Genomic DNA, 18,226 nt, shown 5'->3' with positions numbered 1-18,226 from the left:
ACAGGTTAAAGAAGCCTTGAGACATGGATTGTGTATGTGTGCCATTCAGAGSCTGAAATGCCCCAAAAAATGATTAATGTGCCCTTGAACGGGGTATGGTAGTAGGTGCCAGGCGCACCGGTTTGAGTGTGTCAAAAACTGCAACGCTGTTGAGTTTTTCACATCCAACAGTTTCCCGTGTGTATCAAGAATGGTCCACCACCCAAAGGATGTACAGCCAACTTGACAACTGTAGGAAGCATTGGCGTTAACATGGGCCAGAATCCCTGTGGAACACTTGACACCTTGTAGAGTCCATGCCCTGATGAATTGAGGCTGTTCTGAGGGCAAAAAGGAGGGGGTGCAACTCAATATTAGGAAGATGTTCCTAATGTTTTCTACATTCAGTGTACATCATGAGAGAATTGACGAATATCCACTTTGTTAGATCAGATTTTTTGAATGGGCACCAATGACAGTGTCCCTCTTCTATCCCCCACGGTCTGCGGTCCATTGATCTCTTTATGGCATGTATAAAGAATCTCTATTGAAAGTGCTTTTAGTCCAGGAACAGGAATTGGGTCTGAGAAACAGGGGCCGAAACTAGTGGAATAGCATCCCTAGTCACTGGTCAGACAGCTCACATGGAGCAGATGTGAAATGGCAGACAATTCCCTCTATACAGTGCACTACTTTTGGAGCCTTCTGCACTATACAGGGAATTGGATGCCATTTTGGATACAGCCACATCTGTCTGTCAGTCACAATCAGACTGACCCCAAAATCCCCCTCCTGCCCCCCCCATGGTCAGTTAGCCAGTCTCTCTCGCCACTGACCTGTGAGCGACCCCCCCCCCCCCCCACCCGCTATCCTGAGTCTTTGGGTTGAGTCCTTTGGCCTTGGTTCCCTCCTTTACACTGGATGGAGAGAGAGGTTTTGGCAGAAGGTGTGTGTGTGTGTGTGTGTGTGTGTGTGTGTGTGGGAGAGGAGATGTCAGGAGAAAAGTTAGGTATCCAGTAGGTCCTAGTGTGGAGGGGAACAGTTTTATAGAGGACTCAACACCCAGTCCTTTATCAAGTCACTTCCTGCTGCTGGGGTCATTTCCTGTTCCTTTCTGGGGGGCCATGAGAGGAGGGGTTTATCATCCAGCTCCTCCTCCCATGGCTCAACCCTCTCTCCCCCGAGGCGAGACAGGTTATCCTTTCTCTCCTTCCTCCCTCCCTCCTGACCTTTTCTAAGGGTGTGGCAAGATCATGCGGTCCTCTATCAGTGTGTTGTCGGGGCCCAGCGACTCCACACACTGCTGGATGGTTYCTATGACACCAGACAGCCGTCTGTCCAGGGCAGCCAGGTGGGGCTCGGCCAGGACAGGGTTAATGGGGTCAAAGGTCAGGGCCTGTCTTAGGGCTGAACTCAGAGCCCCAGCTCTCAGCAGGTTCAACCTGTTCCACGTAGACACACGCACCCTGACGGCGGGAGGGAGGAATAGAGGGAGAGTAAGAGAGAACTGTTCATAAACACTAGAAATGGGTTGTGATTCCTTTGAGGAAATGTTGGTATTTTCAGTGTGTGTGTCTACTCACATGCAACACTGATATAGAGGGGCCAGAATGCTTCTTTCATCCAGAGCTGCATTCCCAAAACTGCAAACAACAAAACACCATAGTAAGGCATCTGAAGACAGCTTCTATCTCAAGGCCATGATACTGTTAAATAGCCATCACTAGCCGGCTAACACCCGGTTACTCAACCCTACACCTTCGAGGCTGCTACCCTATATACAGAGCCATGGAATCACCGGTCACTTTTAATAATGTTTACATACTGCTTTACTCATCTGTATATACTGTATTCTATTCTACTGTATTTTAGTCAATGCCACTCCGACATTGCTTGTTCTAATATTTATATATTTCTTAACTCCATTCTTTTACTTTTAGATTTGTGTATTGTTAGATATTACTAAACTGTTGGAGCTAGGAACACAAGCATTTCGCTACACACGCAAAACATCAGCTAAATATGTGTATATGACCAATAAAATTTGATTTGACAAGTTAAACCCTGACACACTTTCATAACACACATTCTAGCACAGTGTTTACCAACCCTGGTCCTCCAGTACCCCCAACAGTACACATTTTATTGTAACACCTGATTCATCTGGTCATTTTAATCATCAAGCCCTCATGTGCTGAATGAGGCGTGTTTGTCCAGAGCTATAATGAAACTGTGTGCTGTTGGGGGTTCTGGAGGACCAGGGTTGGGAAACACTACTCTATTTCACACTTAGCTCAGCAGATCAATCAACAGGGACCGAGGTAAAAGAGGAGTGGACTGGGGGATGGAGTTAGAGGTGAAAGGAGTTGCCAGCATGTCTAGAGTTTCTTTGTGTTTACACTTAGTGATGTGTTTGTGTTCTTCACCTCTTTGCGTTATCCAGCAGGATGAGCATGCTGGCTCCTCCGTCGTCTTGGAAACTCTCGTAGTGATGTCGGTCGGCGTTGCCGATGAGGTAATCAAAGATGGCTGTGTCTATGACGTCCAGGAGTCTGGGACCGGCGTCGTACGGAGGCATCTTCTTCACCGCATCACAGTAGCTCTCATCATACTCCCACCTACACACAGTTAAAGCATTTCGTTTTTTACTTTTCCTGTTTAAAAGAGAAGTATAAGCAGAGTACATTTTTGTAATTTAGCAACTTACAGGATCAATAAGAAACATTGGTAGATTTTTCACCTAATCAACTTGGGGATTTGAACCAGCGACCTTTCAGTTACTGGCCCAACGCTCTTAACCGCTAGGCTACCTGACGCCCTCTTAAAAAGAATCTGACCCCTTTCCCCCCAATTTTGCCTAAAATGACATCTAACAGCCTGTAGCTCAGGAGCTGAAGCAAGGATATGCATATTCTTGGTACCATTTGAAAGGAAACACTTTGAAGTTTGTGGGAGAATATAACATATTAGATCTGGTAAAAGATAATACAAACAAAAAAACATGTGACGCATGGCAATACTGGACAAAATGTTATGTGCCGAAATGGTCAATTGATACATTTAAAGGAGAAGCTAATTTTTACAACCAAATCTCTATTTTGGATGTAAATTGCATGTTATAGAAGTGTCCTTTTTTGTGATTTCAGTTGTTTTTGAGAAAATTACCCCAAATAGCAAATCACTTCCTCCTCGTCGTTGTGTAGTATGGGGGCCTGAAAAAACATGAACAAAGACTCCAAATACGTCCTTTTAGAAACAGCAAAGCAGGTCTTTAGATGTTGTTCACATGAAATTGTGCCAATCTGAACTTTAACAGCAACGTTATATTCCATTTGTGCGACTTGAGCCATTTCCCATATGTAGCTGTTCCATTCTCCATGTAGCCTGCTGCTACAGGTGCCTAAATAAAGGAAACACCAACAGTGTCTCAACAAGGAGTTGGGCCACCAAAAGCTGCCAGYACAGCTTCAATGCGCCTTGGCATAGATTCACAAGTGTCCGGAACTTCCTATTTGYAAGCACCCCATGCTTCCAATATACTTTGTATATTTACTCACAGTATTTTGTCAGTTACCTGAAGAATGGATTTAGAGGTATCACTCGAGTCACAACAAAATGGAATACAACGTTGTGGACTGACACTATTTCATATGTACAACATCTAAAAGACCTGCATCACTATACTGAGAGCTTTGTTGTTCCAAAAAATACGTATTTTGATGTTTTTTGTTGTCTTTGTTCATGTTTTTTCAAAGCCCCCATACTACACAATGACGATGAGGAAGTGATTTGCTGTTGGGGTAAGTTTCTCAAACTACTGAAATCACAAGAGGTGTCTGGACCCTTCTATGACATGGCATTTAAAACATTTTTTTTATTTTTTTATTTTTTTTAACAACTACTGTAAATCAATTTAACTTCTCTTAAGGGTAAAACTATGTTTTGAGCAAAATAGTGTTTTTTTAATAGAAAAAAGGAGTTGGTCTGATGTCATTGGCCTCCCCCTTGCTTGAGGAACAAGACAAGGCAACTTGTGCCATGTCATGAGGATACCTGGACCACCTATTTAGATTTTTTGTTAAGTAAATTGGGTATTAAATGAGGTGAGTAGGACTTTAACATGCAAGCACAAATGCACACACCCCTACCTGGCCAGTTTGCCCTCCCTGTAGGTGCGTCCCCAGGGGTGTCTGTGTTTCTGGAGCGGCCAGACATCTGGCAGCCAGAGAGTTAAAGATCCCTCCATGTTCTCTCCCTCCGCACATGCCGGCTCACTCTCTCTACAGTAGTAACACTTCCCATAGAAACAACTATTATTACCTGGAGAGAGAGGAAGGGCCAGAGAGAAAATGGTTAACCATTTCCATTTAGAGAGAGATCCAGCCCACTGCTGCTTGAACCCAGACACACAACGTTATCTTATCAACTTTATAGGGAGTGGTACGTCTAAGAAAACATTATGGGTGGGACTGAAAAGAGCCCTCTAGTGTGTGTGTGTGTGTGTGTGTCTCACCCTGCATTAGAAAGGTACTGAGTAGCTGGTCCGTAGCGACAGGTTTGATCTCAGTCCTCAGGTTGACAAACCTCCCGACCACTAGGGGTGCTCTTCTGAAACCCAGGATCCTACAGCAGATAGATACACAGGACAGACAGTCACGTACCACTAGCAACACCAGTATCCAGATGGCCAAAACTAAAACGTATATATTTTAATGCATTAGGCCGATACGTGTGTGTGTACCTGTCCAGGTGAAAAGCTGCCACCTCTGCGTTGTGTCTGTCATAACCTGCATAAGGCTCTCCTTCTACCACATAGCCTCTACTATACCTGGAAAAAGAGCGAGAGAAATGGAGAGGGAGGGCGTGATTGAGAGAGTTATCCTCTTACGTAAGACACAGAATAAAAGCACCGTGCCTAATCTGACCCAACAAAAACCATACAACTCCGCAGCAGAGAACCAGAGGACTCTGTGTGTGTGTGTGTGTGTGTGTGTATTCTACCTCTCTCACCTCTTGGGTTTGAAGACCACCTTCTGCCCCCCGTCCAGTACTAGTAGAGCTTTGAGCTGGGTGCCCTTGTAGCCCACATCTGCCCGCTCCACTCGGGCAGTGCCCAGCGCGGAGAGGACGGCTGCCAGCTCGGGGGTCTCCTCAGGGTACACCTCCCTAGGGCCCACCCATTGGTTTGCCACCTCCCATGGAGACTGGAGGGTGTGTGTTAGCCGGTCACCGCGTGAGAGAGACAGGCCTGCCTCCATCTGGGAACACAGACTTCCACATTTAATGCTCACAAGTACGCACACACAGTACACACACAGATATAAACATTGACACGCACACAGACAGCCGTACCTTGCGGAAGGCCCGGAGGTCTCGTCGACTGGCTGCGGACCCCTCTCCTCCATCCAGCAGAAAGAGTTTGGCCAGCCCCAACAGGAGTAGCACGGCAACCAGCAACACCACGCGCTGTTTCAACTTCATCTCCTTGGCAACCTCACCCACCACCCCTGAGCCCTGTGTGTGTGTCTCTCTCCCCCGCCTCACCCCTGGAGCATGGCACCTGCCTCCCCCTCCAGTCACCTCTCTCTCACACACACTATTTCAGAGGGGCAGGAGGTATGGCTCACTGTCTCACCACCAGACCCACAGCTAGCGCTGGTCCCTAATTTATCAGCAACCACCCTGTAGAGAAAGTAGAGGAGGACAGAGAGGACATTAGTGATGAAAAACTGTTTGATATAAATACAAAATAAGTTTGATTATAAATACAAAAATGTAGACAGACATACAGACAGAAACAGCAGGAGCCTAGATGCCCCAGGCCTGCCAGGCAGGAGCATGACAAAGTAATGTACTATTATTGGGCTCAGTAACATATTGCAGTTATTTATGCGTCATTGTGGCTTAGACACACCCATACCTGACAAACCTGACTGACTCCTGGTTCCACAACCTGGGTTTTAAACCACACCTTTACTGACAACCTCAAACCCTACCAAACCTACTGTTTGTTCTAGCACTCTCTTCTTTAGAATGGGTAAAGGATCCATCCCTGAGGTCCTGGGCTGGCATGGTTACATGTGGTCTGCGGTTGTGAGGCCAGTTAGATGCAGTGCCAAATTCTCTAAAACAACTTGAGGCGGCTTATGGTAGAGAAATTAACTAAATTCTCTGGCAACAGCTCTGGTGGACATTCCTGCAGTCAGCATGCCAAATGCATTCTCCCTCAAAACGTGAGACATCTGTGGCATTGTGTTGTGACAAAATGTAACATTTTAGYGTGGCCTTTTGTCCCCAGCACAAGGTGCACCTGTGTAATGATCGTTCTGTTTAATCAGCTTTTTGAAATGCCACACCTGTCAGGTGGATGGAGTATCTTGGCATAGGAGAAATACTCACTAACAYGGATGTAAAACAAATGTGCACAAAATGTGAGAGAAATAAGCTTTTGTGTGTTTATATGTTGCGTCTATATTTTTGTTCAGTATCAGTCAGTACCTGGACATTTTTACATTCTTTAATGCTTACCATGTACCTGATTTTCCTATTTAACTGCATACTATTCTTTGGGTGCTGATATCCCATAGTAATTTTAAAAATCTCTATATAATTTTGCGCTACCTCAGACAAGGGAGCCGTTTGTTAGTTAACGGAGAAGGAGATTGCCTGACGACTCAGTCTAATACTGCTGCTCTATCACTACATACATTCATTTTAGCGGGCGAAGTGGATGGGTAATCGGGCAAAGAAAGAGCAGCCTGCACAACAGATCTTTTTTTGGTTTTGGTAGGGGGATCCATAGAATGCAATTTTATCTTTATCTTTCCCTTTCAAGACGATTCGATACGTATCTATCTATATACATGGGCTCCGATACGGTTCAGTTTGAAACAATTCAGTGCACTAACATTTGTGTTTATAAGTAGGTACCTGACCTGAGCCATCAAGAGAGACTAGACATCTACCACCCCACTACATCTCACAMAAATCACCATCACTCACTAATGAACTTGTCATTGTTGCAGATGTGTTTTAGATATTAATTTATCAACTTACAATTCAGCTGTGACATAGRCAATGAYCATATAGGATAACTTTAGATMTCACCCCCATTTCAAAATCAAATGGTTTTGACCGTTTGGAAGTTTAGTGAGCTTCTTTTTTCCTCCCGCTTTGGCCATGCAGTGTGCCTCGCAAAAGTGATTCCTCGTTATGAAATGATCAATTTTACCCTGTGTWTCTAAAAATGACCATATACACTGARTGTTTAAAGCAAAACTACCAAAACTATTGCTGATTGTAAAGAATTCCCTCTCCAGGATGTTAGGCTAAATTACCACCTGTTTACCTAATTTGGCTGGTGCCGTGTTGTCTAGGTCTCACCCATCCTTACCCCTCTTAGTCAACATGTGAGAGATCATTAGATTGCAGCCCAGCCAATCAGGGAGTAGCCATGTGCCTCATCCCTGCCCATACCTKCAGGATGCAGTGCTTCTGGTTTGTGAATGGACAGTCAGCCCAGACCATGCTCTCACAAGGGTATAAGTAAATCCCCTCTCAGATAGTATTTTTCCTTCCCAGTGTAATTGCTTGTGAGAGCTTGGTTGTATTCATGGGTTTGGGTTGCATGAAAGAATCTAAGTTTATTATTTGTTCTTATTGCACTGTGTGCTAGTATAGCTGGTGTTGCTTAGTTTCTCCATCTCATTACTATTGTGTTAATAGCTACTTATATTATTGCCGGTAACAATTAGCCAGTACTTCCTATTATCTATTTGTTATCCATTTCATACAGTGCTTTTATTGCTTGTTACTATGTAATAGCCTGCCATTCCCTGTGTATTTATACAGTCCCGTTACTCCCCGTTATTGTCATCCATTCATAGTATTCTATTCAGTGCCACTTCTTCCATTATTATATCCATTACATGTATATTGTAGTTATTGTATTTATCATAGCTTCATTCCATGTTTCTATTCTGTTTTAGACCTATACCCAGCTGTAATAGGTCAATAAAGTAATCTGTTTGGAATACTCTGGAGGTTGTCTTGTCTCTCGAATAGGAGATAGGTATCAGTAAAGCCACAGGCCTGTTTATTCTGGAGGTTCTACCTCACAAATGTGTGGRTTACTGAACATGATATATGGCAACCTCCAGAGGTCCTGCAGAGGACCTGACATCCAGCCCATGAGTGGTCCGGAGCAGGAGGCCTTGAGGGACTATGTTACCAGTTATCCCCCAGCCAGTGATGCCCCTTGAGCCGCAGCGCCATCACATTTGGATTATACCTACACCCCGGGACAGGTAGGGGCTTCCGCGATGTCACCTCCACCTGTGGAATAGTATTCGGCACCAGGTGGGGCTGCATCCCCAACAGTGTCAGGGAGTGTCAGGGAGTTGCAGCGCCGTGGACATCACTGACTATGTTGTATGGAGTACAGGAAGCATGTTTTGCCAATATTGAGTATAGAGGGTCTGATTTGCCTATTGCAACAACAGACCAGATCCCAGGCTTCCTCCAATCAGGGGATCCGTCTCCGACAGGTTGCAGTGGAGGATATAGGACGGTCTTATGCAGTTCAGCAGCAGGAAGCCGCCTCTCCTCTAACGGTTGCTACTGAGACCGGGCAGGGACACATCATGATCCCAGCCCCCACTYGTCATCAGGAGCTGCCTGCTATAGAGACTGAGCCCACACCGGATATCATTCCCAGGCCCCTATCCGCTGCGGTGGAGTCTGTGGAGACCTTAGCCAGGCGGCACTCTGTACTGCGCGGCYTCAGAGCCTCAGGGGGCCTCCCCTTTTCTCAGCAGTGGGGTGGCATAACTCTACACCACCCACTGGCACACGAACAGTCTCAGCCTCAAGAATGTCCACTGCCATGGTCTTGTTTAGAGCAGGTCACAAGGTTCTCATTTCTGTAGAGAGGAGTGTCGATCTGCCACAGTCTCTCCACATGCCTGTATAGATCCACTGGAGGAGAGGCAGTGGTAGTTAACAAACAGGTAGTGTCCTTAACACTGGGCCATGTAAGCCTTGCAGCTGCGCAAATGGTCAACCACAACTGGTACAGGGTGAGTTGTCTGCCATCCTGAATGCACCCTCCATCAGAGTGGGAGATGCCCAGGTGCTGGAGGACTTTATCAGTGGGAGGCCTGGTGGGTATTCTAAACAAGCTCCTTTGTGGGTCCCATGTGGACAGCCTACCGGGATATCTTAGCTGAGCACTTTTCCCAAGGGAATACTGCAAGATGGAGGCCCACAGACATACACACACAGACTTTGCTGATTGGCTGGTGAGGAAAGAGGCAGTAATGCAGGTAGCTAGGAAATCCACTGACCTCTACCCCACGGAGAGGCCTGCAGAGAGCACCACCCTCTCTCTCTCTGGTGTGCACCAGGTCACGGTAGAGCATAAGCCTAGTGGACCTAACAAAGGACAGACCAGGGTTAATGACAGGTTTAAGCCTTTTTGCCCCTTGTGATTCTAAGAATCACTACTTCAAATAACTGCACCGACTTTTCCAAGTTGAATACTGCACAGCGGTCCTCCTGGGTCCAACAGAAGGACAGGTGTCTCAGATGCGGATGGGGACACAAAGACAGTGAATGTACACTAAAGAAGCCCTGTGGCACATGTGGGGAGATGCACTGTAGAGAAGGGAGAGAGGCTGGGAMGAATCCATCACAGACAAGCTGCTCTGTGCGGCAGTCCTGGGAGCAGGAACTACTTCACCTGATGTCTATAACCATGCCACGGTGCTACACCCTAACCGGTGTCGACTAGCAATTGTACACGAGAGGGCGTGCTAAAATACTTTTTTAGCACGGCTGTGCTGCGGTCATAGGTACGAGGTTGCCGAGTACCGTAGATCAGCACAGCCATGCTAAAAAAAGTAGTTATGTACAACCTTGTGTACAATTAACGGGTTAGCAATTCAATAAAAACATTTTTTAAATAAATGTATTCATATGCTACTATTTCATTCCTCAATGAAAATATAGGCCTTATCCCGACATCTATGGTTGCTAGCCAAGCCGGCTGGCCGTTCATTCTATCAATGCCACTCCAACATTGCTCGTCCTAATATTTATTTATTTCTTAATTCCATTCTTTTACTTTTAGATTTGTGCATTGCTGTGAATTGTTATATACTACTGCACTGTTGGAGCTAGGAACACAATTTCCATACACCCGCAATAACATCTGCTAAATATGTGTATGTGACCAATACAATTAGATTTTATATATCCATGAAAATGATGATTCGTAATTCCGACTGGCTGACAAAAGATGTCCGTTCATTCTATCGGTTAGGTTGTTAGACTCGACAGTCGTGAAGTGTTTTTATTATATATCTATGGACGCGACCCAGTCGTTCGTTCTATATGTTTCATAGCCATGCTGGCTGGCAACGCTCTTATCCCTTGCATGCTAGCTAGCCAACTACAGCTAACACAGTCACGTCAAACCGTGCAGCTAGAATAACAGCAAAGTAGCTGCATTTCATTTAGTTGAACCTGTTTCTATTGACATTTTTGTGTGTGATCAAATTTCAATATTGAAACTATGTTGCAAATGTCTGGAGAAAGGATGGCAATGTTTGTACAAACCCCTGTTGCAAACCAAATGTTAAGATAGAAGCATGGGGAACTAATGTCTAGATGCTTTTTACAGTGGAAATGAAGTTAACTTCAGGCTAGGGGGCAGTATTTTCACTTCCAGATGAAAAGCGTGCCCAAAGTAAACTGCCTGCTACTCAGGCCCAGAAGCTAGGATATGCATATCATTGGTAGATTTAGATAGAAAACTTTCTAAAACGGGTTGAATAATGTCTGTGAGTATAACAGAACTGGTATACACACAACAGCTGTTGCCAGAGAAATTAATGTTCATTTCTCTACCATAAGCCACCTCCAACGTCGTTTTAGAGAATTTGGCAGTATGCCCAACCAGTCTCTCAACGGCAGACCACGTGTAACCATGCCAGCCCAGGATCTCCACATCAGGCTTCGTCACCTGCGGGATGGTCTGAGACGAGCCACCCGGTTAGCTGATGAAACTGTGGGTTTGCACAACCAAAAAAGGTCTGCTCAACCTGTCAGAAACCGTCTCAGTGAAGCTCATCTGCATGCTCATTGTCCTCACCAGGGTCTTGACCTGACAGCAGTTCAGTGTCATAACTGACTTCAGTGGATAAATGCTCACCTTCGATGGCGCTGGAGAAGTGTGCACTTCACTGATGAAACCTGGTTTCAACTGTACCAGGGAAATGGCAGAAAGAGTGTGTGGGCGAGTGGTTTGCAGATGTCAACGTTGTGAACAGAGTGCCCCGCGGTGGGGTTATGGTTTGGCAGGCTTAAGCTACGGACAACGAACACAATTGCATTTTATCGATGGCAATTTGAATGCACAGAGATACTGTGACTAGATCCTGAGGCCTATTGTCGTGCCATTCATCCGCTGCCTTCACCTCATGTTTCAGTATGGTAATGCACCGCCACATGTCGCAAGGATCTGTACACTATTCCTGGAAGCTGAAAATGTCCCAGTTCTTCCATGGTCTGCAGACTCACCAGACATGTCACCCATTGAGCATGTTTGGGATGCTCTGGATTGACGTGAACGGCAGATTGTTCCATATCCCGCAACTTCGCACAGTCATTGAAGAGTGGGACAACATTCCACAGGCCACAATCAACAYCCTGATTAACTCCATGCAAAGGAGATGCGCTGCATGAGGCAAATGGTGGTCACACCAGATACGGACTGGTTTTCTGATCCACTACCCTTATATTTRTGTTTAGTGTACTTTGTCTTGATTGCAAAACACATAGACCCCCATTTAGAAGTCTGTTTAATAATAATTTCCTGTGTTCATTGTCTCATATCAACCAGCTGAAGGAACACCATGGACAATCGGTAGAGTAAGTTCAAATATKATTTTATTCAACATTCGTGATAGGAACAAAAAACAAACYTCCCTTGTCTATGTAAATATGTGTGGCATTGCCTCCACAATTGAAGGCATTGCCACGTTTCGTGACTAACTGGACACGAGTTAAATTGTTTTGCTAGGCTTCTCTCAGACTCTCATACAGTCAGGCTTAGCTCTCTAGAATTGAAGGGTGTATAGCTAGCCAGCCCTTGAGTTCTCAATCAAAGCCKTATGGATGACTGCTGGATCAATGAACTACAATACGAATGTTCAGTTGTAACGTTTCGGAACGTTAATAATCCTCCCTTGCGATACGGTTTTGGAAACCTTTGGAATTTAACTTTCACATCAGCTAGAAATAATACTTCAAATACAAATGATATACTTACTGTACGCAGTTTAGCAAAGTTGCATCCTGGTTGCATCCAGCAGAATTTTCAAAAACATGAAGTTTGAAACTTCCTCCCCAGTTARACCCCATTGGGGAGAATCTCAATTGGTTTCCTTGATTCCTAGCTTTCTCTCTCTTCCCTCTGACCTCCTCCAATGGATTTTGAGAAGGAGGCGAGGAGATAAAGGAAACCAATTGAGATTCTTCCTCGGAGACATTTGAAGCGGAAATTGGAGGGGAGGAAGTGCACACTGGTTGGACGCTGTGTCCTTGAAAATATAGCCGGGTGCAACTTTTATATTTGGAACATTTATTTCCAGTTTATATGAAAGCTCCAATTGTTTCCAAAACTGTATGGCGTGTGAGGCGTATTTGCGAAGACAGAACATTTGGGCAGCAAAGGGCCATCTCAAATCAATGTTTATTTGTCACGTGCGCTGAATACAACAGGTGTAGACCTTACAGTGAAATGCTTACTTACAGGCTCTAACCAACAGTGCAAAAAAAGGTATTAGGTGAACAATAGGTAAGTAAAGAAATAAAAACAACAGTAAAAAAGACAGTGAAAAATCTTCCTCACAAGGCTAAAGGCGATGTTCAATGCGCTCAATGTAATTAAACGGAATTTGAGTCATAATGAATAAGGGTAAAGCCAGGCTCAGCTGAGATGGATGTATTGATCGGTAGGTAATGGGTGTTTTCAGGACGAAGATATTGATCAGATTTCATGTCCATAGATGGGGGTTGTTGTGATATTTGGGGCAAATAAGCAAAATACCTGCAAATCAATTGGCCTGTATAACAATGGATATGCCATCTTCAGTAACATAAGCATACTGCAACTGTATCCAACTATTTGAGCTCTCCACAACTCAAAAAGGACAGATTGCCCTACCTAATGACGTGAGCACCATGTCCTTGCCATAATATGTCAAAGTGACACTGTCAATGTCAGAATCACCATAGCCCCAAAAAACTTTTCAAAAACAGGTTTTTGTGTGACAGTCAGCTGGAATAAGCATAATCAACAACAGCAATCTTGTTTCCTTCAAATGAAAAGGACTCTCGTGAGCTTCAATTAGGAAGCCCAACATATGGGTCATTCTTGGGCTGGGGTAATATATATATATATATATATAAAATGTTTTACTAAAATGTTTTACTAAAATAAATGCATTTTCTTAACACCCCCACAACATTAAGTACATATTAAACCTTCAAGAAAACATTCCCACTTCAGGCATTAAAGCCCTTTTATTGTTGTCCATTTTTGTCTGATATGGACACTATTTATCTTCAACCCCGTCAGACAATATGGAAGTTGTCTGAATATGATTATAAAAGATACTTGTTATAAAATCAACATTTACCTAATGCTCATGTGTCCCCCAAACCAATGAAATTATTATAATATTAAATGTAAAATAACAGAATTTTGCTATATTAAACCCTGAAAGACACATTGTGTGTCAGTGGGCTCATTTAAATAAAAAAATACTTTCAATTCAGAATTTTAACAAATCTAATATTTTTGGGATTGTCCTTAACATTTCAGACTGAGCTCAGAAAACATTCAATTCATATTTATTAATCTTTGCCATTTTATTTAACATATTGTCATGTGACGGGGTTGAGACTAGGGTGACAGGGTTGAATACTGTAACGGGTTGAAGAGATTGGTTTCCATATAAAAAAYAAAATCCATCCAAACATTTAATTTCATTGTATTCAACCATGTAACAAGGACATTAGATATATTTAGAATAATCTGGGTTTTATTAACCAAACAAATAAAAACATCCGGCATTAGGGTAATTAATAACATTCAACAGGTTTCATCAGAAAAGTTCAACGTGTCATCAAACTGTAGGAACATTTTCCAAGGGCATTTGGAACGCGAGAACAGCTGTAACTACAGCAGGAGTGTCAGCATGACTATCCTTCTTCTCAGGAGCACCATYTTCACTCATTCTGGCCCACACGTCTCTCTCAACCTCTACGTGGCAGGATGTCACACGCTGTGGTGGTGGAATCATCTCAAGGACTTCATCAAACTGATACCAGTGGATGTCGTCTCGAAGGCCAGAAAAATCTGTTAGGTCCTACACGATGCATKCATTTCACTTGCACACATTTGTATCCGTTCTGAGGATGAAGCCTGGATAAAGGTCATCATCGTATTCCACTATACACCACTGCTCAAGAAGACCTGCATTTGGTCCACAGGTTGGGGATTTTCCTCATTGGCTGGCTGTTCTGGAGCAGCCAGGACCTTCTGCCTGAAACTGAAGTGCTGTGTGTTAAAGCATGCACAGAGTAGGTCCTTCTTTGTTGAACAATGGCAGCTGACATCAGCTCACCAGGAGCAAGGGTGATGACCTGATCTGGACTTTGTGGAGGAGTGGTCAAGTTCCTCAGTGCTRCTTTCCTCTCCTTGCTTCTTACGTATGCTGTTCTCCACTGTTTACGCTTCTGATGCTGGTCTCTTACTGAAATCACTGATCTTTTTCCCTGCCTTAACATTTATTTTCCATCTCTGACGCGCTCTCTCTCAAGGTATTGTTCCCTTTTTTCTGGGTCAGCATTTTGACGTGCTCGACACTGCCTTTGTCTTTCTGCTGTTGATGTGGGTGCCATCATTCCCTAGATGTTTCAATGGATAACGTTAAATCAAAGATTCTTCGAATATATACAAGTATACACTATAATCCTTGAGTAATTTAGGATCTAGAGCGACTTAAAGGAACAACTGCCTTAAAATATATTTTTTTGTTCACATGGAATACATTACAGCATGTTTCATAAGTGAATATAAATAATGTATTGAATAATTAATTTGTTTAGATGCAATCATCATAAATAAAGTAAATAACTCAACGCTGTCACAGGTTTACAACCCCGTTACAATGAAACATGTGACGGGGTTGAGTTTTTTGGTTCAAAATGGCCTCTGCTCCTCATGTGGTGAAGGACAGGAGACCATATGATGGTGTGCATGAAATTAATAGATTGTATATCTTTATGGGTTAAAGTATCATTTTGAAAGTACTAGTTTTCCATCTTTATTTCATGTAACGGGTTTGAGTTGGTCAGCTCGACGATCCCCACCTGACTTTAAAAAATAACAAAATACAGAAATAAAATAATGTGATTACTTGCCTGTTTCTGTACCATGCAGTTGACAACAACAACCACTGCGACCTGTATGCTCTCGTCGGCTGGCCCTCGCTACATAATCGTCGCCAGACCCACTGGCTCCAGGTCATCTATAAGTCTTTGCTAGGTAAAGCTCTGCCTTCTCAGCTCACTGGTCACCATAACACCCACCCGTAGCAAGCGCTCCAGCAGGTATATCTCACTGGTCATCCCCAAAGCCAACACCCACTTTAMCCGCCTTTCCTTCCAGTTCTCTGCTGCCAATGACTGGAAAGAATTGCAAAAATCGCTGAAGTTGGAGACTTATATCTCCCTCACTAACTTTAAGCATCAACTATCTGAGCAGCTTACCGATCACTGCAGCTGTACATAGCCAATCTGTAAATAGCCCACCCAACTACCTACCTCATCCCCATATTGTTTTTTAGTTTTTTTTTGCACACCAGTATTTCTACTTGCACATCATCATCTGCACATCTATAACTTGTGCTAAATTTGAATTACTATGGCCTATTTATTGCCTTACTCCATTTGCACACACAGTATATAGATTGTGTTATTGACTGTACTTTTGTTCATCCTGTGTAACTCTGTTGTTTTTTGTCACTTTGCTTTATCTTGACCAGGTAGCAGTTGTAAATGAGAACTTGTTCTCAACTGACCTACCTGGTTAAATCAAGGTGTTAAAAAAAAAAAAAAAAAAAAGTGGAATGATGTCACTTCCTGTTAATGACGGCGCATAAGGGTGGACTTTGGTTGGTTTAGTTGGTGTGATGGGGTTGAGTGTAGACTGAGGGAAAATTGTGTGATTTTATTCAATTATACTTTCGCAACAAAAACAAGTTTGCATTAATGGCAAAAGTAATTAATTATGTGCACATTTTAATATTKATTTCCCAAGTAAAAAGAAATATTTTTTATAAAAGTTTAAATTAATGCTATATTTATTTCCATTCATTATGCTGGACATTTCCATTTATATACAACATCTTTTAACATTTCATTTTGGTGACCCAATACTTGAAATAAAGTCAGAGGGACTGAAATATTACCCGAGCCCAAAAATGACCCACATACATACACATGAAACTGAACCAGAATCTGGTTTTACAGATCAGAAGACATTGATATGATTCGCCATATCAACGCCTCCTGTGCCAGATTCTGGTTCACATGAAACTGTCTTGTTGAAAATGAATGAAAAAGGCATACCAGTAACTGAGGACAACCCGTAAATTAACGTTAACTGGCTAAGTTAAACATCTGTCTAGCGGTGGCCACGCAGGCAGGAATGACTCGAGCTGCCTTCCACACAATCGGTCTTTCATGGGACCAACAACATTGCTAGCCTTCTAGCTAGCTGGTTGGTTGGTTGGAAATAGCAAAGGCCCACACAAAGACAATAACGTTACAGTATGGTTTAGAAACTGGCCCACAGCTAGGTAGACATATACTCTGTAGCTAGCAACGTAGCCCATACTAGACGTTAACTACCTTTCATGGCTTGGGTTCTCGAGAGCATCTAACTAACGTTAGCAAGCTCCAGCAATGCAGCAACTTACAGTACTAACGTAGCTACTGTACCTAGCTAACGAACTGCATCGATATTTTCCACATCAAAGCTTGCGTAGATTGCTGACGAGCTAGCTAGTACTGTACCTACAGTACCTAGCGAGTAAACTAACATTAGTCGTTATCAAAAATGTATGAATATAGGCTAGCTAGCTTGCCAACGTTAATTGTAACGATGTGCCTTTAGCTAGTTGGTAAGTCTAATAAATGGCTTACCTTTCACGATTACCGCTAACGTTACTGGATGTCAAACGACGACAATGCACCAGTCAGGGTGTTCTTGGTATTTTGTGTGGAACTGTGTATTCACCAATAGGCTGTCAAAAAGGGATAATTTCTCCATCCCTTTGCTCTCCTTTCCTTCGATTCCTCCTACCTTAGCGTTTACACTTCCGAAACATTTCCTCAAGCACACCGCCACCTAAATCTTAAAGAGACCAGGACCTATTTAATTGTAGACAATGTATTCAACATAATGGGGTTTATTAATGTCAGGTTTCGATTTAGACACCAGGCAGCGCTGTTGTATTATAATTAAGCAGTCATCGCTATGCATTTATCACATAAGTAATGCACGTCACTGCATTACCTTCATTTCGATATGGACCTAGACATAGGCATACTTCTCTAGGGAGAGTCTCCCAGTAAAAATGGTTCCAGTTCAATATATCCTGCACACTGGGTTGAAGAGAGGTCTGTGTGTGTGCATGGTGGTGTGCGTGTAAATCATGCATTACTGTAGATGTGAACCATTATAGCATAAAGATATCAAATCTTATTAGTCACATTCGCCGAATACAACAAGAACTTACAGTGAAATGCATACTTACGAGACTTGGCGCTCCGGCACCGCTTGCCGTGTGGTAGCAGAGAGAACAGTCTATGACTAGGGTGGCTGGAGTCTGACAATTTTTAGGTCATTCCCCTGACACTGGTATAGAGATCCTGGATGGCAGGAAGCTTGGCCCCAGTGATGTACTGGGCTGTTCGCACGACCCTCTGTAGTGCCTTGCGGTCGGAGGCCGAGCAGTTGCCATACCAGGCAGTGATGCAACCAGACAGGATGCTCTCGATGGTGCAGCTGTAGAACCTTTTGAGGATCTGAGGACCCATGCCAAATCTTTTCAGTCTCCTGAGGGGGACTAGGGTTTGTTGTGCCCTCTTCGACTGTCTTGGTGTGCTTGGA

The 18,226-nt window shown here is 43.6% G+C and overlaps 1 protein-coding gene across 3 annotated transcripts; it reads right to left on the bottom strand.

Annotated features, from left to right (window-relative positions):
- Positions 1–954: 954 nt before the first annotated feature.
- LOC111972263 (glycosaminoglycan xylosylkinase) lies at positions 955–17,492 on the bottom strand. Of its 3 annotated transcripts, XM_023999214.2 has the most exons (10): positions 17,257–17,492; positions 9,324–9,411; positions 5,332–5,661; positions 4,990–5,237; positions 4,721–4,807; positions 4,493–4,602; positions 4,128–4,299; positions 2,406–2,597; positions 1,563–1,622; positions 955–1,445 (listed from the first exon to the last, which is right to left on the bottom strand). In XM_023999214.2, exons 3-10 carry the CDS (start codon positions 5,458–5,460, stop codon positions 1,214–1,216), a joined length of 1,230 nt encoding a protein of 409 aa, XP_023854982.1. In that variant the 5' UTR covers positions 5,461–5,661; positions 9,324–9,411; positions 17,257–17,492; the 3' UTR covers positions 955–1,213. The 3 variants fall into 3 exon arrangements, with proteins under 3 accessions (XP_023854982.1, XP_023854981.1, XP_023854983.1); XM_023999213.2 differs by lacking the exon at positions 9,324–9,411; XM_023999215.2 differs by lacking the exons at positions 9,324–9,411; positions 17,257–17,492 and adding an exon at positions 5,769–5,873.
- Positions 17,493–18,226: the final 734 nt, after the last annotated feature.

The sequence above is a fragment of the Salvelinus sp. IW2-2015 genome, linkage group LG13, assembly GCF_002910315.2.
Source record: "Salvelinus sp. IW2-2015 linkage group LG13, ASM291031v2, whole genome shotgun sequence".
Taxonomy (NCBI): Eukaryota; Metazoa; Chordata; class Actinopteri; order Salmoniformes; family Salmonidae; genus Salvelinus; species Salvelinus sp. IW2-2015.
The sequence above is the reverse complement of the archived record's forward strand: the minus strand, read 5'-3'. Positions and strand labels throughout refer to the sequence as shown.